This window comes from Herpailurus yagouaroundi, unplaced genomic scaffold, assembly GCF_014898765.1.
Source record: "Herpailurus yagouaroundi ecotype Mexico unplaced genomic scaffold, PumYag 160, whole genome shotgun sequence".
In the NCBI taxonomy this organism is placed as follows: Eukaryota; Metazoa; Chordata; class Mammalia; order Carnivora; family Felidae; genus Herpailurus; species Herpailurus yagouaroundi.
In genome coordinates this window covers 33,332,888-33,355,498 of record NW_024412401.1, presented here as the reverse complement: position 1 = coordinate 33,355,498, position 22,611 = coordinate 33,332,888, and the positions used below count along the sequence as shown (strand labels likewise).

Below are 22,611 nucleotides of genomic sequence, written 5' to 3'. Positions count from 1 at the left end.
CACACACTGTCACTGCCTCTGCAGGGTTTGCCAGTCTCATTGGGGAGCCAGCACACGTGCTCTTGAAAAAGCGAGGCGAGTTAGAATCTGTTGAGTAACAGTGGAGTACTAATTCAGCCTTTAATTTGTTTATTCTGTCAATTCATACCTTTAATGCCTTATTCTCCTTTTAACAAAATTGTGAATTGAGCGCTTGTAATTCCAAACAGCAGCTGGCCAGCAAATTGGTACAATTCAAGAACGAACTAGTAAACAGCTCGTTAGCAGTTTATTTAGAACTGCCTTTTCTGCTCAGAATATTCACTCTAGCCTAGGATTAGTGAAGCCACAAAGTCCACTGGAGCCCACTTGGAAGGCCCTGTTCACATCTAGGCCCATGAGGAGTTTACATTCTCATTTTTTAAACGCCAAAGATGCCTCCACAGTCATGCAACATTTGTTCGTTTTTCCTCATTCTTTTTTAGTTTTTGCACATGTAAGACAACATTTTAAAATAGTTTTAATCATGATAAAGATAGTTTTTCCCCCCAAATTTTAAGTAAACTTACTGAAGTATAAAGATACAGTTTTGCACTGTGCCTTTTTCACTTAACCTTGCTATCGCTTTTTACTCATCCTGCTTCCACTTGTAGTGAGGAGAAGCAGCTGGGTGAGCCAGGGACCCAGGAGATTTTGGTAAAGAACCATTTTTATTAGCATGACGTGTTCTCTGTAAGATTTTGTGTATTATGGTATGGGCCATGTCTTAAAAACTTGCAATTGTTTTGAAGACCTGTCTCAGGCATCCCAACTGCGAATCAGCGCATAAAAACAAAGAAGGAGTATTTGACCGAATGAAAGTGGCATTAGATAAGGTGATTGAAATCGTGACTGACTGCAAACCAAGTGGAGAGACTGACATGTCATCTGTCAGTATTTTTAGTGGAATTAAAGAATTCAAGGTAAGAATCGAGAGAGTGTATTTTCTTTTTTTTTTTTCCTTCCGTGTCAAAGGAACATCGTTAGATATAGTATCCGTATTTTGGCATGCTGTTTTAGAATAGATGCTTCACAAAAGTAGATATTTTTCCTTTCAGACAGTGCCACTCTGTATAAACTTAATGTTCAGTAACATCTGGTGTGGCGTAGTTTGTACAAAGAACACTGGTCTTGGTTATGGTCACTACTCTGGCCCCGTGTGGCTGTCCGGTTCAGTGGGAGACTCCTATCCTCTGTTTAGAAGGGCGTTCGCAGTTTTTTGAGTTAGTGCTGTTCTATCCGTGGATGATGACCGACAGCAAATCATTTCTGCTGGAATCTCTACTCTTCCCCGGGCTCTAGGGTTGATACTTTGAGACTGTACTAATAGTATTAATGTTAATTAAAAAAACAATTGTTTAAGTTTATTTTGAGAGAGAGCGTGTGTGCATGTGTGCAGGTGGGGGAGGGGCAGAGAGAGGGAGAGAGACAGAATCTCAAGCAGGCTGTGATTTGTCAGTGCAGAGCCCGACGCAGGGCTCCAACTCATAAACTGTGAAATCGTGACCTCAGCCAAAATCAAGGGTCTAATGCTTACCAACAGGGCCACCGCCCCATTAATTAAAATTTCTAAATGAACACTAATACATGCTAACATGTATTACTGAGCACTTACTCTGTGCCAGTCCTGTTGGAATGCTTTAAATGTATGTGCCTGTAAAATCCTCATAAGAACTGCAATTATTATTATCCCCATTATACTGTTGAGGGGACTGGGAAACAGAGATTAAGTAATTTGCCAGCTAGAAGTGCCAGAGTTCGGGTTTGAAACCGGGCAGTGTGACCCAGAGTCCCCGCCATTTTGGGGCAGAACTTCTTAGGGGAGGTCAGAGAGGTGGTGAAGTCGCTCTCTGTGGAAGAGCAGGGGCTGCATCAGGGGGGCCTAGGACATCATCGAGCACAACCCCCTCTCTGACAGGGCCCTCGGAAGTCGTCTGATAGGCTAAGGGCTGCAACGAGGATGGAATTCTTTCATCTTTTTAATTGCGTGAAGGTCTAAGTAGGACCATGGGGTGAAAGAAAGGCATGGAAAGAACAGTTATTTTTAGGGGCCATTCTCTTCATTAAATTATCTAATTTAATCTCTAACTTCCCTTTTAGGTGGGTTTTATTATCGTCATGTTTTTGAGGAGGAAAGCTAGTAAGTGGCCGAGCCCTTCTTTAAACCAGGACTTGCGAATCCCATAGTCCGTGACCTTTCAGGTTATACCTGTGAGTTTGCTTCCTGTCCTGCCCTCTCTTTCCGAGGGGAAAGAAGCTACACAGATCAGTCATTCTCTTAGAGTTTTTATTGCTCTTTTTATAAAGGCTGAAGGGGCGGGGGTGTGGGGGGAGGAGACATCTTGTTAAGGGTTACACAATAATTAGGGAAACAAACAGGGCCAGAGCTAGGTCTTTTGCCTCTTGGTGCCATACTTCGGCTCCGGGTTAACTTGGCAGTGCTGTGCCTGTGGCTGCTGCCAGCTGCTCTGGCTGCCACTTCACCGCCAGGCATTCTGGAGCGACTCTGTCTCACGGCCAGTGGGTATCTTTTTGGCGTCTTACCTTCTTTTCTGATGGAGAGTATCATCTGTAGCAGGAAGCTGCATTACTATGCTTAGTACTGTGAGTGTGGACAAATCTTATGAAACCATGTAAATGAATAGCTTTTGAAAAAACTAAGTTGCTATTTTTCTTAAAATTTTTAAAAGTTTATCTATTTCTGAGAGAGAGAGCATGAACAGGAGTGGGGCAGAGAGAGAGGGAGACACAGAATCTGAAGCAGGCTCCAGGCTCCAAGCTGTTAGCACAGAGCCCAACACAGGGCTTGAACCCACCAACCACGAAATCATGACCTGAGCCAAAGTCGGATGCTTAACCAACTGAGCCACCCAGGCAGCCCTAAGTTGCTATTAAAAGCATATATATGTTTTCTCAAAAGGGAGAATCAAAAATCTTAAACATAAATGGTGTGTGGTCAACATGACTGATTTTTATGTTGTAATCCTGTTTACATTCTAAATCTCAGAGGCTTATTGTTAATTCCATATGTCACTTTTATCCATGTTCTTTCCTAGCTTAAAAGAAAAAAATGCTATTTACCTAGGATGGAGTAGTTCCTGGAGACAACCTGGGCCAAGACGAGAAGGAAAAGCAAGCCCCCTCTTCCCCACCCATGGCATTTCCAAATCTGGGTACTTCCATGGGTCATGTGAAAATGGGTCAGATGTAAGGATTATCTGGAAACTATATTTATGAAAGGACTTTAAAGTGCTAAACAAGTGTAAGCTATCCTTATCAGCACATTCATTGTGACCACAGTCATGGTCATCACCATGGATCACCTCTTGGCCCAAGTTGTTTCTGCGACACATCTCATGGGCCAGAGGTTAAATGCCGCTGGAGTGGCAGAGTGGCAGTAGAAAGCTGAGAGAGAAAGACTGTGCCAGTGAGCATGTGTCAGTCGCATATTTAGGAAACTCTGAGCACAGGATGGCTGAAGTGACAGGTTGTTTGGGAAGTTGGGGGGTGGTGAGACAGACTGTCAGAAACATCTATAAAGTCAAGACCCTAGAGGATTTTGTGTTTTGCAGTAGAAATTTGGGCTTAATTTTAGAGGTGGTGAGATGTCAATTAGAGGGAGTTGGCAATATCAGAAACTTTCCATTTTATAAAGATTATACAGGTAGAGAATGATGGGGAATGTTTTGGTCAGGGAGGTGCTGTTGGGGACATAAGACAAAATGTAGAGATAGATTGGGCGCCTAGGAGAGTTTGGCTGAATTGAGAAAGGAAAAACTGATGCCTTTCCCAGCCCTTGCCATTCCCACACCCTCCACACCCTTTCCCCCCGGGCTCAGCACAAGTTAGTATTTGGATGTAGCGTCTTCCAGGACTTGGCCTCAGCATTTTCTCAGATGCACATTCTATACCTGCAAGCTGATTCGTTTTTCCTACCAGTTGCTACACGATAATGCTTTTTCTGCCTTAGTGTTTACTGGTCTCCTAGGAATGTTGTATTGACAGCCATCGCAGTGAGTCTCTGCGTGGCCGCTGGTGGCTCCTGAGCAATGTGTACTGGAGAACAGAGTCATCACTAGAGGTTGTATTTCCCCTGAGCCCTCAGACCGGTGAAGAAATGGCTAGTGTCTTTCTGGGCACTGCTAAAAATTACAGCCCGTTTGGTTCGGTGGGAATATTGACTCATAGATGTGTATCCTTTTTGTTCTCAGATGAACATTGAAGCTCTTCGGGAGAATCTTTATTTTCAGTCAAAAGAGAATCTTTCTGCGACTTTGGAAGTCATCTTGGAGCGCACAGAGGACTTTACTGATTCTGCCTACACCAGCCATGAGCACAGGGAGCGCATCTTGGAACTGTCCACTCAGGCGAGGCTGGAACTGCGGCAGTTGATTTCTGTGTGGATTCAAAGTGTAAGAACTTCTTTTCGTCCAAATGAATCTTATACGTTAGCTTTTCCCTAAAGCTCTGAGCACTGTGGAAGCTAACGTAATCACCAGGAGTATGACTGTGGCCTGGAACGGGACAAGGGTATCCCATGTCTTTTCTCCCCACCCCTTGGCCAAAGCGCCCCTCCCATCCAGTGCTCACAGTATTTGACATTTCTGGGCCTGTTGTTTCTCAGTTTCCATGCTGGCCAGCCTGGATTCTGCACCACCATCACTATCACGAGTTCATCCCATAGTCCCCCCGTGTCCACCAAATGCACCTCTGGAAAATTCCTCCCCAAAATGCTTCAGAGTGAAGAGCAGAGGGGTAAACCCCCACCTACAAGTTCTTGGGACCCGAGTCTTACTGCCAGAGCCATTCACACGTGCACAGTTCTTAACTCTGAGGACAGCTGATTTATAGAGACGACAATTTAGAAAACTTATTGAGGTCTAGAAGCAGTGAAGACAAGGGTAGATCCACTAGCAAGTGAAAGATTTTTCACCCTTGCCCCAATTCCTGGTCAAAGATTGGTGAGCAACCATTCGAAGGTTAGACTGCTGGTGTGCATAAAGCCTGGGATGCTATGTGGACTAGAGTGGTAAAGATGGACAGAGTTGGGGGCACGTGGCTGGCTCAGTCAGTAGAGCTTGTGACATTTGGTCTCGTGCTATGAATTCGAGCCCCATACATAGTGTAGAGTTTACCTAGGATTTAAAAAAAAAAAAAAAAAAAAAGATGGACAGAGTGGGACAACACAGAAAGTGTGTATCCAGACTCTTGTAGAGAGTGGTTACAGAATTGAAAGGTGGAGGCCTGAGACTCAGCTCTGGCACCACTTGTTCATTTCTTAGACCTAGGGTATGCCAAAAAAAGTGTTTACCATGGTTTATAACATACAGCATAGATGGAACAAATCTGAAAGCCATGAACAAAAGTTTTGGCAGTAAAGATGAAGAAGGATGAGCACAGAGAGTGAAGCAGCAGTTGACTTTCTTGTAAAGATTGGTTTATCAATGCAGAGTAGACATAAATCAAGGTTTTCTCTTACATTCCTTGGCATCATGACAGTGCAAATGCTCCTATTAACAGGGAAATTAACCTAGAGTAGAGTGGTGTCAGGGCTAAAAGCATTATTTTATGGTTAGTTTGAAATACCTCTGTGATATCTAATCTAAAGTATAGACTGCTTCAGTGTTAAATTTTAAACCCAAAAGTCAATATAAAGAGTTTCTTTGAGGAAGTGCTCTCTCTGTTGGGAATCCAAGTCTATCAATACTTAAATTTGCAATTAACACCTTTCCCATGTTTCACAAGCACTCCGATCACTGGTTCTGCATGCCAGAACCATTGTTCATCCATTCATTTTTTTCAGCACTTGTTACTGAGTGCCTTTTATATGCCAGGCACTGGAAATCTAAAGATGAATACGATAAAATCTTTGCCTGCAAGAATTTTGCAATGTAGAAAAATGTGGGAAGGGGTAAGATAAGTACAGAAAGTTTTGTAAGTGCCCAACAGAGGTACAGACCATGTTTTGCGTGGAATTGAAGGAGGGCGAATTTATATTTAGGGAGAAGAATTAAGAAGACCTCTTGGGCTGCCTGGGTGGCTTAGTTGGCTGAGTGTCCAACTTTTGATTTTGGCTCAGGTCATGATCCCTGGGTTGTGGGATGGAGCCCTGCATCAGGCGCTGTGCTGAGCATGGAGCTTGCTTCAAGTTCTCTCTTTCTCCCTCTGTCTCTCTCTCCCCCCTCCCTCTCTGCCCCTCTCCCTCTGCCCCTCTCACGCTCTCTGTCTCTCTCTAAAATAAAATAAATAAATAAGACTTCTTGAAGATAGGTGACATTTAACAATTTATTTATTCAAAGAAATGAGTACCTACTACCTTCCATTTGCTGTGCTAGGTATTGTGTATTCATTGGTGACTAAAATAAATGTAATCCCAGCCTTTCTGGAATTTACCAAGGCCTAGTGGGGGAATATAGGCTTTAAAGAAAGAAACAAACAAAACAGTTAACTATGTAATTGCAAGCGAGGATGAATACTTAGAAGATTAGAATGGATAAGAAGACGGCCTAATTTAGATTGTGTGAACTGAAAAAGCCTTTCTGAGAAAGAGACATTTATGTAGAGACTTGAAGGTAAATAGGATTTTAAGTTTTAAATCTGTTAAGAGTGAAGAGATGAGCATTCAAGGCAGAAGATAAAATTGATTCATTTTAGACATGATAAATTTATTAAAGAATTAGATTTTAAAAATTAATCTTTTTATAGTCAGAATGGGAAAATGTAACTAAATAGGTAAAATTTTATTTTCCATTCCAACCATAAACAGGTGAATTTTTTAAATCTACTTTTTTTATAATTCACAGAATGATATTAAACAGTTATTGTAATTTATAGTTCAAGTAAAATTGGAATGATTAGATAAAAAGATGAAGTAACACTATATATATTTTTTCTATTATTAGCAAAGCAAGAAAACAAAAAGTATTGCTGAAGAGCTAGAACTCTCTGTATTGAAAATCAGCCACAGTCTCAATGAACTTAAGAAAGAAGTAAGTATAGTTCGAAACCTAGCCTCTTTTAAATCTTCGCTAATTTTCACGTTGTATGGTATGTATGTGATGCATTAGTATTAGTATGTCTATGTGCCCAGAAAATGGGTTTCCATTTGGAAGCCACCATTTTTTTTTTTTTTTTCCCATTTTAACGTTTATTTATTTTTGGGACAGAGAGAGACAGAGCATGAACGGGGGAGGGGCAGAGAGAGAGGGAGACACAGAATCGGAAACAGGCTCCAGGCTCTGAGCCATCAGCCCAGAGCCTGACGCGGGGCTCGAATTCCCGGACCGCGAGATCGTGACCTGGCTGAAGTCGGACGCTTAACCGACTGCGCCACCCAGGCACCCCTGGAAGCCACCATTTAATTAGTGCCATCATTGTCAAAGCTTGTACATGGATGTTCACAGCAGCTTTATTTATAATAGCCCCAAACTGGAAACAGTCTAAATTTCTATCAACAGAGGAATCGATAAATGAATTTTGGTATAACTATAACAAATACTATTCAACAAAAAGGAACAGTATCAATACAGGTAATAATATGGGTGAATCACTAAAACATAACATGAAGAGGTCAGACACAAAGAGCGTGTGTGTGTGTGTGTGTGTGTGTGTGTGTGTGTGTGTGTGTAATTCCATTTAGAAGAAATTCTAGAAAAGGCAATACTAATTTATAGTGACAGAAACCAGATCAGTGGCTGCCTGGGGCCAGAAGTTGGGGAAGAAATTTTTGGGGTAATGGAAATGCAGTAAATATTGATTACAGTGGTAACCACCACCACAATATAGATATGTTTGTTAAAACTTATCAAACAGCATCCTTGGTATATTTTGCTGCATATAAACTATAACCTTAATAAAATTGATTTTTAAAAACATTCTTCTGGTTGAGATTTCCCTGCTTCCTGAATGAAAACTTGACCATCCTGTGACTTACTTGATCACTCTCAGGTAATTGCAAGTCTCTTTAAGTCAGATGTTTGCCAACTGTGACCAGGTTGTCTTTTGTAAATAAAATTTTGGGAGACATAGTCCTGCCTGTGTGCTTACATGTTGTCTACTGTTTTTTCACTACAACAAAGTTAGGTGACTGCAGTTGAAATTGTGCCTAAAATATTTGCTACCTGACCCTTTACAGAGTGACTTTGCCAGTTCGTGGCTTAGGTCCTGACACACAATCTCAGTTCAAAAATGAGAATGTTTTCCCCAATATATTAATCGCTACTTTGATATTCATTTGATTGTAGGACTTAGCCCCTGTTCCCCAGCCCCACCTAGGGCTTTTGGGAAAGGGTAGTCTCTGGTCTCTTTTTATTCTCTTCGTCCCCCCTTTATCTAGCTTCTGTTCCTGATCTTTGCCAAGTGTGGCTCAGGGCCAGAAGAGAGAAAGTGGGGAGGTGGAAAGTTCTTTGGAACTGGCGCCTTTACAGGATGCTTTGGGCTCTGTTTCAAGCTGACTTTGTCTCTCAGGGATGCTTGAGTGTGTTCTGCAGTGCCCCTCGTGTGAGACCCTCAGCCCTTCACTGAAACTCCCATGTCACGCGGCTCCATCTACTTTGGGGGTTGCCTGGAGGTGGCACTCAGTAGGCACCTGTCCACTCTCCAAACAGAGCTTCCTTATCTCTAATTCCTTTATTCGTTTACACTTTTGCAGAGTCAAGGGTTCAAGGGAATGAAACTGGGTTTTATAAATTACATGTATGATGATTTGTTTCACATCTTACTTGGTACTGACCTCTGTTGGAACCTTCATTTTTACATCCTGTTAAACATAGAAGGATGTTGTGGGTTATTTTGGTTTAAAAAAAGCCTATCCATTTTTTTTCCAGCCTATTCAATTTTAGCTAAATTACTGTTAAAACTTGACTATCAGTAAGAGAATAAAATCCTTTGCTGATAGACTGAGTGGCTTTCTACCAGCTTCATTTTCCTTACGTCTGAAATGGGTGTAACAACATCAACCTGGAAGAATTTTCAGAAGGAGGAAGGCAGATGATGTCTGTAGAGCTATTGTCGGTTCGTTGCACAGAGCGGAACTTCCAGTTTGTTTGTCCTCTCTCCCTTATGGTTGGTAATAAGTTATCTCTAGACCCACTTATCAGATTTACGTGATTGTGGGCAAGTCACTTGGTCCCTAAGGACCTGTTTCATAGGCTGTAAAATAAAGGGCTGGCATTAGGTATTCTCTAAGGCCCTGATGGTTAAATAAAATATTTTCAAATTCTTATGTGGCATTTAGTTTCCAAAGGAAAGTACATTTTAATGTCTTTGTTTCTGACTGTAATTATTCTCACTTGGTAGCGTGAATGCAGACTACTCTATTGTTAGTTTTGTAAATGTCCTATAGTCTGAAATGACGTTGGATTACTTCCAGGAAAAAAAAAAATCAATGGGCTTAGTTCAAAGTCAGATTTTCCTTAGGACAGTGTTAATAAAAATGATCTCTTCCTGGAGAACCCCAGAATAACCCATCACATCATTTTTTTTTTTTAAAGACAAAAGGCAGAATGAAAAGATTTTGGAGTTACAGGACCCAAAGATACCTGCTGAGAGTGAGCTATGCTTAAAATCCATTCCAAGTCAAATACAGCCTTGGGGTTTTGGTTACCCTTTGTCTGTCATTTCTCCTGTGACCCAAGAGTTGGGGAGTAAAGTTCTGGATAGAACTACAGAGAAGCTGTAACCCCCTGAGGGAAGGAGTTGTATCCTACTTGTCATGTATGTCCAGCCTCTAATACAGTGTCTGCCATGGTCTGAGCATTTAATAAAGTTGTGTTGAATACCTAACTGACTGAATCTCTCATCAATACCTTTTTAAAAGTCTATGACTAACAAACGCTAATCATCATGAAACGCCATTTGATTTTCCTCTTAGTACTCTGAATACCATCCTCTTTTTTTTCAACTTTTTTTTTTTTTTTTAATTTATTTTTGGGACAGAGAGAAACAGAGCATGAACAGGGGAGGGGCAGAGAGAGAGGGAGATACAGCATCGGAAACAGGCTCCAAGTTCCGAGCCATCAGCCCAGAGCCTGACGCGGGGCTCGAACTCACGGACCGCGAGATCGTGACCTGGCTGAAGTCGGACGCTTAACCGACTGTGCCACCCAGGCGCCCCAATACCATCCTCTTAATAAGGAACTGTTCTATTCCTAACTAACTTTTTGAGGAGCAGAAGCATTTTTTTAAGTAAGAGAAAAGCTGCGTGAGAAAGAGCTGGTTAATGGCAGGGTGAAATAGGGACCGGCCACTCTGCATGGGCTGAGCAGTCCATCTTCTACACACAGCATCACTGCCAACACTGGGGACTCAAAGATGTCGGTGTCATTCCCACCCTGGTAGAACTTACAAGCTGCCAGTGCTATACAGCTTCTACTATTACCACAAGAAACTTTGCACTTTCCTCTCAGTGGATCAAGTGAGATTGCTTTTTCATTTTTAAATGCTTGTGAGGTGCGTGATTACAGAACCTTCTTGTTTGTTGTCTTTCTTTCATTACCCTTCACCCCCCACATCTGCAGCTTCACAGTACAGCAACTCAGCTGGCAGCAGATCTGTTAAAATACCATGCTGATCATGTGGTTCTAAAAGCATTAAAACTTACTGGAGTAGAAGGAAATTTAGAAGGTTTGGCTGAATATGCCTGTAAACTCTCTGAACAGAAAGAGCAGCTTGTTGAGGTGAGTAATAGGTTCGTTTGTTAGAGTCATTATGGCTTCATGATAGTTGTACTATCATCAGGGAATATTAACAGCTTTTGGTTAACTTTATATGGGCATTTCCTCCATCTTCTTTGCAGTTTTAAAGGTATAATGTTGATCTGTTCAACAATAGTCTGGCCTCTAAAACCAAACAAAGAATGCTGGAACCCACAGATGCACTTATTATTAATCTTGTCTTTATTCTCTCAGAGAGATTAGGCTATGGAGTAGAGTAATGGAGATACGTTGTATGATTTGTTTGCATTTGAATCTGTGGGGTCTCAGCAGAAAGAGATGGCATACTTGAATTAGGATCATGTAAAAGGCTTTAATAAAGGAGCTATTCACAACTGCATAGACAGGGTGTGGGGGGACCATGGCAGTGCAGTAATTGGGGTTAGTGACAGTAGAGCTGGTATTGCTCCCTGGCCCAAATTAACAGGGGGAATGAGTGGTTCCTGGAGGCTGGACGGACACAGAGTCTTCCAGAAAGCTACCTTGAGAGGTTCAATTTCAGGACTAGACACAGAAACAGGCCGAGGCAACCTTGCAAAGAAAGAGCGGGAGAATAAAGGCTCTTACTCCTTTCATTCCTGCTGGTCTATTGCTGGGGCTTCCCGTTGGCCAAACATAGCTGTAGACCACATATGTCAGTGTCATGAGTTTAAAGTGTACAACATAATGATTTCATATATGTATACATTACAAAATGATCACCACAGTAAATTTACTTAACATCTATCACCTCAGATAGTTACAGAAAATTCTTCCTTGTGATGGGAACTTCTAAGATCTTAGCAACTTTCAAATATACAAAACAGTACCTTTAACTATAGACATATATTATATCCCCAGAACTTATTTATCTTATAGCTGGAGATTTGTACCTTTTGATCACCTTCACTTAATTTTCCCCACCCCAGTGCTGTTATGTTTATAAACCAAATATTATGACTGTAAACAAAGTCGGCATTTATAGGAATCCTGCAGCAATTTTTTTAGTGGAAAAAATGCTTTGTGTCCTAAGTCTCAAGATTTGCAATAATTTTCTCTGATAAAGGTTCTCACTACATCAGCCTTGCCTAATCCAGTGTTATCTCCAGTGAAAGGTGTGTTAATTAATTGACCCTGAGGAGAAGTGTTGTTTCTTGGTAGATAGAACGTATAGCTTGACATAGTGTAGCTGAGGGATCTTGGGCAAGTCACTACTCTAAGTTTCTTCATACATACAATGTGTGGGTACTTACTACGAGATCCTTTCAAAGATTCGTCCTGGTTCTAGTATTCTGTTCCCACTTGCCATTATCAGATAAGAAACAGAGACAAAGAGACAATATGCTCTACCCTTATTGGTTCCTGCTTTATTCCTAGAAAATTTATTGGTAACCAATATAGTGTTATAATAATCTTCTCAGTAATGTACAACTTGATTTTTAATAAGATTTAATTTAATAAGGTTTTAATAGGTTTATGTGTAAGGCTTTGTTTTCTTTCCTAATTATACAATGAAAACCTGTATTGTGAAGAATGAGAATGTGGAAGTTGAACTATCGAAATGTTTTCTCGTAGGCCTGTCGATTGTTGCGTCATATATCTGGGACAGAACCTCTTGAAATAACCTGTGTACATGCAGAGGAGACATTTCAGGTGACTGGCCAACAGGTATGATCAATAGCAGATCATTGCTTTATATTATGTCTTGTCTGAGTGTCATAACAAATGTTGTGGAAGGAAGATGTGCATGGTTCTGCATAACTAGAAGCCAAATCTATTGAGAGTAACGAAGGTAATGGAGTTTTCATAGATAGTGTGCCTGAACAGAGATTACATTGCCTTGGGTTAGCTACTTATCTGCAAAACTGGAGATCGGCCCATTTAATTGATGTCCTAGTTTATATTTATTTTCAAGAAGCTGTTTACAATGAAGGTTGTTATGACACATTTGAAAAGTAAGTTACCGGGGCGACTGTGGCTCACTCATTTGGTGGAGAGTGTGGTTCTTGGTCTCAGGGTTGTGGGTTCAAGCCCTGCATCGGGTGTAGAGATTACTTAAAAAAATAAAATCTTTTGGGGGTGACTGGATGGCTCAATTGGTTAAGCATCCAACTTCGACTCAGGTCATGATATCACAGTCCGTGAGTTTGAGCCCCGCGTCGGGTTCTGTGCTGACAGCTCAGAGCCTGGAGCCTGCTTAGATTCTGTGCCTCCCTTTCCCTCTGCCTCTTCCCCACTCATACTCTGTCTCTGTCTCTGTCTCTCAAAAATAAATAAACATTAAAAAATAAAATCTTTTAAAGAAGTAATTACTATTATGGACCAAGCCATAAAATTACTTATGTGTTTTGACCTAGGATTCCTAGGACATAAGCAAATTAGAAAAACAAAAACTAAAGCAATGTTACAGCATTACTTACAATAAGATCCAGTTGGAAGCAAAATAAGTATCTGAAGTCAGGCAAATAATACATTATGACCTTAAAATAATAATTATGACAACTAGAATTAGCAACATTTAAAAGTGTTTTGTTAAAATGTTAGATGATAAAAGCAGGATACAGATTTGTATACTTACTATAATCCTGCTATGAAAACGTACATAGGAATATGTGGAAATGAAAGTTCTTGTGCTTGTTTGGAAGAGTTGGGAATTATTTTTTTCTGACTTTTCTGAAATATTACTTTGTGTTTATAATTTCCAAGAGGCTTTTAAAAATTGATACCCCATTTAATACTGTCCCTGTCAAGTTAAAGAGAAAAGTGAGGGCTAGAACTTCATTTCTTTTTTAGGTCTAAGTTCTAAAATACAATTTACCAGGAGTTCTTATTTCATTTATCATGGTCAACCAAGGACTTACTCCTAACTCCTGTGTTTGATGGTAGATGTAGAGCCCTTGGATTTATAGCTGAGAACAGTGCAAGTGACTTAGACACAGTGGTGACGTGTGTCCTCTAGCAGAACCGTGATGAATGGACGTTAGAAGGACAATAAGCTTCCCTGTAGAGAATAGTGTCAAAGGCTTATTATGGAAGCAGGAACTACATGAGTGACCCTTAGCAATGATCATCAGCTGAACATTTTATTATAACCAGAGGATCTCTGTTTATTAGGAAAAACCAAGGCTTTAATATTTGCTTGTCCACTTGAGATTCATCCTGCTCACCTTGGCTATAAATGTATTTCAGTGGAATTGAAAGTTTTGACTCTCCTGCCATGTGCCGTCAGCTCTTGTTACCCTCAAGCCCTGCTTGCTACTTGGCTGTAATTCTCTGCTTACTGTTTTTACTGCAGCAGGAATATCAGGGACCACCGTACTTTCTTCCGCAGGGCAGTGATCGAGCTTGTTGTCAACTTCTATGACTTGAGAAATCTTTTTCTTCCCACAGCCTCAGCTTTTACTCCTAGTCTTTGCTATCTGTTTCACAAAGGGATCAAGTAAAGAATTAGAGCATGTGTCTGGGATAATTTATATTTATTTCTGGACATCTCTACTTTAGCTATGTCATTTTTATAGTTCTTTTAAAATGTTAGATCCTAGGGGTGTCTGGATGGCTCAGTCAGTTGAGCATCTGACTCTTTAAAATTTTTTTTTAATATTTATTTATTTTTGAGAGAGAAAGAGACAGAGACAGAGCATGGGTTGCGGGGGGAATGCACAGAGAGAGATGGAGACACAGAATCTGAAGCAGGCTCTAAGCTGTCAGCGTAGAGCCTGATGAGGGGCTCGAACCCACGAACCTTGAGATCATGACCTGAGCTGATGTCAAATGCTTAACCGACTGAGCCACCCAGGTGCCCTGAACATCTGACTCTTGATTCCAGCTCAGGTCATGCTCCCAGGGTTGTAGGATTGGGCTCCACACTGAATGTGGAGCCTGCTTAAGATTCTCTCCACCCCCTATTCTCTTTCTCCCTCTGCCTCTCTCCCTCCCTCTCTCCCTCTCTCTCTCTCTCTCTCTCTCTAATTAAAAAAAAATACACACACACACACACACACACACACACACACACACACACATACACATATATATATATATGTATATGTATATAGTGCCCTGGTCAAGAGGGCACTCCTGCTGAAATCTAGCCCGTGGTTCTCTGGCAAGCCCATGTACCCACCTTCCCTGAAGATGGGGAACCTTGTTATGCTCCTGAAGCTGCCACCTACTTGTCAAGCCCTGTGCCCGTGGGACTGTGCCAAACCAGGAGGAGCTTGTAGCTCTAATTCCCTTAGAGGGAGCATGGCATGGATCATATCAGTCTTATGAAAGCTCTTCAGTGACTTCCTATCTCACAGTAAAGTCCAGTCCTTACTGTGTATGTTCCTCATCACATGGCCACTGGTGACCTTCCTGTTTTTCATGTCAGTCTAGTCACACTGGCCTGCTGGCTGTTCCCTGAACATACTAGAAGTGTTCCCAGCTCATCCCAAATGACTCGCCCTAGATTCCCTCATGGCCTCCTTGACTTCTTCAGTTCTTTGTTTTTACATGCCTCCTTTTCGGTGACCTTCTGACACCCTCTATCTCTCTTACCCTTTATTGTCATACATACAATTTATCATCGCTGAAATATCTTAACATTTACTTGTATGTTTTTTATTGTCTGTCTCCCTCATAATGTGAGCCCCATGAAGACAGACAAATTTATCTGTTTCATTCACAGCTGTTTCCCCAGCTCCTGGAACATGGGTACAGTACCTGGCACATAGTAGGTGAATGAATAGCCATATATTAGTTACTTGGTATCTCTGAGCCTCGGTTTCTCTAGCTGTATAACGGGAATAATGTGTATTTGGGAAGGATAGCCAGTATTTTGTGTGTTTCTGAAGATTAATACTAATGTATATCAAGCACCTAAAAGAGCATCTCAAGAACGTACCTGCCACGTACTCATAGATGTGTGTGTACGTTACTACGACTGCCACTACCAGTAATACTACCCACCTGCCGCTGCCGCTGCCGCTGCTGCCGTTATTACTACTACTATCATCGTTACTATTACTACCCCTACCGCTACTGATACCAGTGCTGCTACTGCCACCATTACCACTACCCCTGTGACTGTCGTTGCTGCCACGACTACTCCCCCATCTCTTGTACCTACAGTGCACAGTCTACTCTTTGTAGTCTGTGTAGATAACTCTTTGAATTCTGCGATGGAAGCAACTTCGTTGACCCAGTTTTCCTGAAATAAAGGTCACTGCTCCCTGAATAAATGCTTGTGTAGAATCGTGCATCCTATTTATTTGTGGATCAGCTTATAAGAAACAGTGAGGTTTGTTCTGTGGGTCTCCACATTGGCCAACATGGAGCTTACGTGTGGAAATTATTTCATAGTTGTTTGTTGAGTTGAACAGCACAGACTTAAGTTTGGTCTCCAGGATGATTCTAAGAACTAAGAGTTTGAAATGCACACCTGTGTCTGTTGTGTTTCATTAGATAATTTCTGCTGCTGAAACATTGACATTGCATCCGTCTAGTAAAATTGCTAAAGAAAACCTAGATGTCTTTTGTGAAGCTTGGGAATCCCAGATTAGTGACATATCAACACTGCTAAGAGAAATCAATGATGTTTTCGAAGGAAGACGAGGTGAGAAACTATCCACATATTTAAACATGTTATTATTGTAATTAAGTCTATTAGTTTTTTAATGTCAAACCTCAGTTACAAGATGAATTATCTTGTTATCACCCAATGGGTTACTTTTATAGTAACCTATCTCCCACAGAAAAATTGGGACGGTGTTGTCTGTCCTTTATTATAGCATCTAAGCAGTATAATTTATTGTACAACAGTGTTGTAGATTTCATTGAAATGTTAATATTCTAGTTTTCTGATTGAAATCCAGTCATTTAATATTTTATCTAAATTGTTTTTTAGTTTCAGTATAAAAGCTCTTCTGTAATACAATTATTCTCTGATTTAATTCTACTAACTTCATAATGAAATGAATGTAGTTATTTGATTTTTGAATTGCTTTCCTTCCACTTGGATGGAATCTCTTTCTCTGATGACTGCATAATCTTGGAATATTTCCTGTGGTGGGTAAGTTCATTGGTATTTCTACAACATGTAGAATAGCACTGCACAATGTATAGGAAGGCATCCTCTTTATTTTAATATCAACTGGGAGTTTTGTTTCTTTCCCATTGTATGGTGTATCCTCTTATGTTTATGTCTTGTCATGTACTTTTTTCCCTTTGAATGGCTTCTGTTAGTGTCAAGCATGCTTGTTTTTTTTTTTTTTAAATAAAATGTCATTTAAGTCACAGTAACATCAAATTACATACTTATTTTTATTGAATTGCACATTTAAACATTTCATGTTTTAAAAAATATGTATTTAGGATAATTGCTGATTTGTTATTAAAAATCAGGAAATGATAGACTTTGTAAATATAGCGTAATTTGTAAAGTATAATAAATGTTTGCCATGCTTCTACATTTAAAGATTTCTGTGATAGTCTAAATGGCTTATCATTTTGATGCTTTTATAAAGCATTAATAGGCACATGGATTTTTATGTGAGGCAAGTTTCATATATTAACAGGTAACGTGATATAATTGATCCACATTTAAAGAGGAATGATAATTTAGGCATAGGACTTGTTTAGGAAACGAAGAAAAGTGGCTTCCCTGCCCTTCTCAGCACTAGCATCCACTACAGATAGACCAGAGTTGAAACAGGAAAATCCTACACTTATTTTTGGACTACATAGTCAATTATGGTTTCTTTTCCTTTTAAGCTGGATGTTATGTAAACAGTTTCTTCTTTAGATGTGGGTAACCTGTCCTTGGAAAACCTTAACTTCCTTAGGGTTGAACAGAAATTCTTCTTTAGGTGGGAAATTCTGTTGCCTTTAATCAATACTCCATCCATTGTTTACTGGTAAAGTATCTTGCTGTTCAGAAGGATCCTTATGTGGAATTAATTGAGATAGAGTTGGTTGATTTCTTGTACTGCCTTTCTTTGTCCTGACTTTTATCACTAAGCTCATAAGAATAGCTTTTCTGACAAAGAAGTCCAATTCTGGGTTAGCCATTATTGGCTGGACTGAGTCCAGTGTCACAGTGTTGTTTTTCCTGTGCTGTACGGTTATTATGACAAGCCTGCCTGTTACCTTGCACCTGTCCACTGCTTCCCTAAAAGGACAGAGTGTATTCTTCAGATCCTCATTTCTCTCTGCTACTGTTGTAACTCACGTTACAGCTATTATTGAAAAGCCTTTGCCGTATTCTAGCTACCTTTGTTCTGCTCTGAATATCTTGACTCTCATTACTAGAAAAATTATCAGATATGTTGCAAGTATCGTTTCACCAACCAATTAAGTAGCACACAACATGGTAAGCAATGAGAAGAGACTTTAGTGTTCTCATACTTGAAGTCAGTCTCAGAGCTAGGTCATTGTCCCCCTTACCGTGAGACACTCAAATTGCACAATAGGGCCTCCTGGGATTGTTTTAAGAACTCAAAAATCAATACTTGCCTTACTGCCTTTCTATCTTCATCCATTTCTGCCTTCTTACCCAAACCTCCTGGGAAGCCATGGTCTTCTTTTTGGAAGGGACCCAATCAGGAAGATTCTACTTTCCCTTAGTGCTGAATATGTAATTACAGCATTTAGAATTTGAGCTTATTCTAGGTACCTAAATGTGAAAAGGAGACTTCTCTCATAGTCTGTAGACTCTACCTCTCCTTTAAGGAAGCTGAATTTCTCTTGTTCTGTTTGAACCATCTTAGAATTAATATGACTGGGCTTCAGGTTATAGGGATGCACCTAGCAGCCCTGTTCCATAGCTCTGCACTTACCATGTCACTTGGCAGATTGGATACATAAGGTGCTGTTCACTGAAATAGGGAGCATAGAAGGGGGAACCATATGAGCTTGTTTGGGGGACATGGAGTTCGAATCAAGGCAGTGGTCCATCAGACAAGAGATAATAATAATAGAAATGGAGATAGATAAGAGGACTGATTTAAGAAAAACTTTATAAGTAATATTGGTAGGATTTGGTGATTAATTGAATGCAGAGACGAGGGAAAGTTTGAGGATGACAACTGGGTTTGGATTAGAATACCCCAGTCCTACTCCTGTGGTTACCTAATAATCGCCTTTCCTTCAGTACTTAGCCATTCATTTTAAGTGGGTCTGGGGACGTGGTCATTCTGGTCATGCCATGTAGAACTCTTTCCAGAATCAAAAGAGCTAATTGTAGGAACTTCTAATAGGGAATAACATAGCCCATCTCTAGTGAAATAATGAGGCTTTTCTGTCCTTGGGATATTAGCTTTAGTTTGTAGAGATTCAGAAAAGTTCTGGGTATTGAAAATGAGAGCAGCATTTCTCAATTAGGTTTTCAAAAGAAATCATTTTGGTACTCCCATAAGATGAGAGGGGCTTTTGAGCTGAATTGTGAACTTCATTTATCTGGAGGTGAAGTGAGAAGTAAAGATGGTACAGCTGTCGTGTTGATTTAGGGAGTATTAAACTTACGATACCCCTGTGAAAACAGTTCTTTGAAAACCATTTTATAAATCAAATATCAAGTATGTTTTCCCCATAAACATTCCTGTTTTTCCAGTGACTGCTAATGTTTGCATTCAGAAGATAAAAATTGTTTTGTCTAATGTTTTCATCAGAGATACAAATTGCTTATGCCACTTCTTTAATTTGATGTAATAGCTAAACATAACTGAGTCAATACATTTGCTCTGCTTAGAATCAATGGCAATAATTAGACTTGTATGGAAAAAACAACTATAAAGTTAATATAAAATGATTCAGATTAATGATTTTTGGTATCTTTATTAACTTTTTTCTTGTTTTGTTTTGTTTTGTTATGTTTTTTGTATTATTATCAACTTAACTTGGCTTATATTGGAACTGGGGGAATGAGGGACAACCTTACCTGAATAGCATTATGGGGAAAAACTATTTGAAGAATGGTCAGTTTTGCAATTTTCCTCAAATATGCAAACCATTCTTAGTCCAACTGAATGATGGAAATAGGGAGCAAAACAAAGTACCTATAAGACACCCTCAGGGACTGGAAGTGCCAGTTAATTAATTGGTGAATAGCAAACCAGATTATATAAAGGCTCTTTGTTTCTTTGCATTTATTTCTCCGTGCCTTCTGGTTTCTTTAACTCTGTTGATTCTTGGAGAGATAAGAGATTAATATAGTTCGCTTTTTTTTTCCTCTTGGAGAGTAAAGGTGAACATTTCAGGGATATGGGCACTATGGAGGAGCATAAGAGTAGATAATAATACAAAACTGCTCACACCTAAGCTAATTATGTTAAGTAATGATTATGCTTATTTCTGTAGGTTATTAAGACCACTTTTTTAGGGATATTATGGACAGGATTTGGACTTTGAATTAAGATAAATGGTGAATTTTGAGGTTCTAAATGACTGAAAGTCTTCTATTCACACCTAATTCAGGCACTTTTTATATCAGGGCTGGGAGAAAAGGCATGGAATAATGTCTTCTTTAAGTTTTATTTCTCTCTCTCAATTCTGAGAACAGAACACCATTAATAAAATTCCCTTACAATTCTGATATTACAAACAAATTATTTGAATTTTTTTTTTCAACGTTTATTTATTTTTGGGACAGAGAGAGACAGAGCATGAACGGGGGAGGAGCAGAGAGAGAGGGAGACACAGAATCGGAAACAGGCTCCAGGTTCTGAGCCATCAGCCCAGAGCCTGATGCGGGGCTCGAACTCACAGACCGCGAGATCGTGACCTGGCTGAAGTCGGACGCTTAACCGACTGCGCCACCCAGGCGCCCCAACAAACAAATTATTTGAATCATAAAACATATCCTAAGTACCAATGGCTGACCCATAATGACAGTTCATTTTCTAGATCAGCACTGTTCAATAGAAATATAACGTGAGCCACATATGTAATTTAAAATTTTATAGGAGGCACATGAAAATTTTCAAAAGAATCAGGTGAAATTCATTTTAATATTTTTTATTTAATCCAATGTATCCAAAATACTGTTTCAGTTTATAATCAGTACTTAAAAAGTATTAATGAGGTCTTTTACATTTTCTCCCATTATATTAATATTAAGTCTTCAAAATCCAATATGTATTTTATTTAGTTTTTAAAATATTTTTGAGAGATCGAGAGTGTGAATGAGAGTGGGGGAGGGGTGGAGAGAGAGGGTGACAGAGGGTCCAGTGCAGAGCCTGATGCAGGGCTTGAACTCACAGACCGTGCGGTCATGACCTGAGCCGAAGTCAGACACTTAACCGACTGAGCCACCCAGATGCCCCTTCAATATGTATTTTATACTTTAAAGCACATCTCCATTGAGACTGGTCATATTTCAGTTGCTCACTAGTCACATGGCTAGTGGATTCCATATTCAACAGCACAGTTCCAGATGAAGATGTAAATATGTTATGAGCAGGCTCACCTTGTTCATGTAATAGTTGTTCTATAAGAAAGTGTGTGACTTAGTACTCTGACATTGCATCTACTTTTATTAGGTGAAACTATATGAAATTGCTATTTTTGTATTTCAAAGTGGTTAAATATCAGCAATTTCACATGGTTCTACCTAATATATTACAGCTGAACAAAACTTCATTCTTTGAAATCAGGAAGTAATTACTGTTCAAATCTTGTAAATTCTTTCCTCAGATATAACAAACTAAGCTTAAAAAAAAAATCTACCATCTATTGCAATCTGACTTTATACGTGATCCAGAAGTTTGAAAGAGGAAAGCACAGGGATGAAGCGGGCATTATACAGTACCTTACTTTCTATAGTTACTGTGCTTCCTGCCATGTGTTAATTCACAGCGAAGAGACTGTTATTTGGTTTATTTCATCTTCCTATCTTATGCACTAGAGTTGCTCTCTGACTGGAAGAATACTTTATGAAGTGAGCTGTAAATGATTTGCTTTGATGCTCGCAGAAAAGCAAGTAAGCACTGATAACTCATACTGAGAAAAGAAGAATCTGGTTTCATTAGAGGCAAGCTACTGTAAAAGATTTCACTGTGAATGAAGCTTGTTGTCAATTTAAGTAATTATCACTGAGATATTTTGCCTTTCTGCTATTACACTGGGGGAGGTAGAGATTGTCCAACCAGGTACCTTAGGGATACAACTGTTGACAATCTTCATGTTCACCAATCAAATTACAATTCTGTTTCTGAGACACATTTAATCAATAGACTAAATTATCAAAACTAATGTACTAGCATTCCTATTTAATATTTTAAAAATTAAATGTGAATAATAGAAAATATGCTAATAGAAAATTTGTTTTAAGTTGTATGTGTTATTTGTAGGAGAGAAGTATGGCTACCTTTCACTTCCAAGGCCAATGGTAAGTAGAAGAGTTTTGTACATTTTGGAATGTTTTATTCAAAATTCAAATTATATATTGAAACTGATGCGTCTGACTGCGTTCCAAAATAGTGTCCACTAGGTGGCCCGCTTGGTTACATGCATTAAGATGGTTTCTGTACCTTTTCAGGCGTTCCCTTTCAGTCTTCATTAAACACTCTAATAAAAATAACTTGTAAAAGTAAAAATAAAAATGATGAAAACACAACTAAATTTAAAAGAATGAGACAGGGTGTAAAATTCTAAATAAAATCTAAAAACTTGCAGGGCATTCTTTTTTAAATGCTCTATCAGTTGCGTTTTAGTCTATCAGACTAAGGAGGAAGATGCACATGATGTGACTGTACAAGGAAGGGCCAGAGATCACAGATCATCTGTATTTGCCAGTGAACATAAGAGGCAGCTTGTATTTGTACATGTGTGCAACTTTATGGTTTCTCTGTTTTCATTTTCTGTCCCATTTCTTCTATAGTAAGCAGTATTAGAAAATCTCAAAAGGGCTATGTTAAATGAGCAA

At 39.6% G+C, this 22,611-nt stretch overlaps 1 protein-coding gene across 1 annotated transcript in view; it reads left to right on the top strand.

Annotated features, from left to right (window-relative positions):
- The window catches only part of CTNNAL1 (catenin alpha like 1), a 68,352-nt gene that overhangs the window by 35,579 nt on the left and 10,162 nt on the right, over positions 1-22,611 (top strand). Inside the window, exons 8-14 of the mRNA XM_040481173.1 lie at positions 771-941; positions 4,230-4,430; positions 6,921-7,007; positions 10,536-10,694; positions 12,285-12,377; positions 16,155-16,305; positions 22,037-22,074. Coding sequence (XP_040337107.1) covers positions 771-941; positions 4,230-4,430; positions 6,921-7,007; positions 10,536-10,694; positions 12,285-12,377; positions 16,155-16,305; positions 22,037-22,074 — 900 coding nt within the window. The remainder of the gene's footprint in view (positions 1-770; positions 942-4,229; positions 4,431-6,920; positions 7,008-10,535; positions 10,695-12,284; positions 12,378-16,154; positions 16,306-22,036; positions 22,075-22,611) is intronic.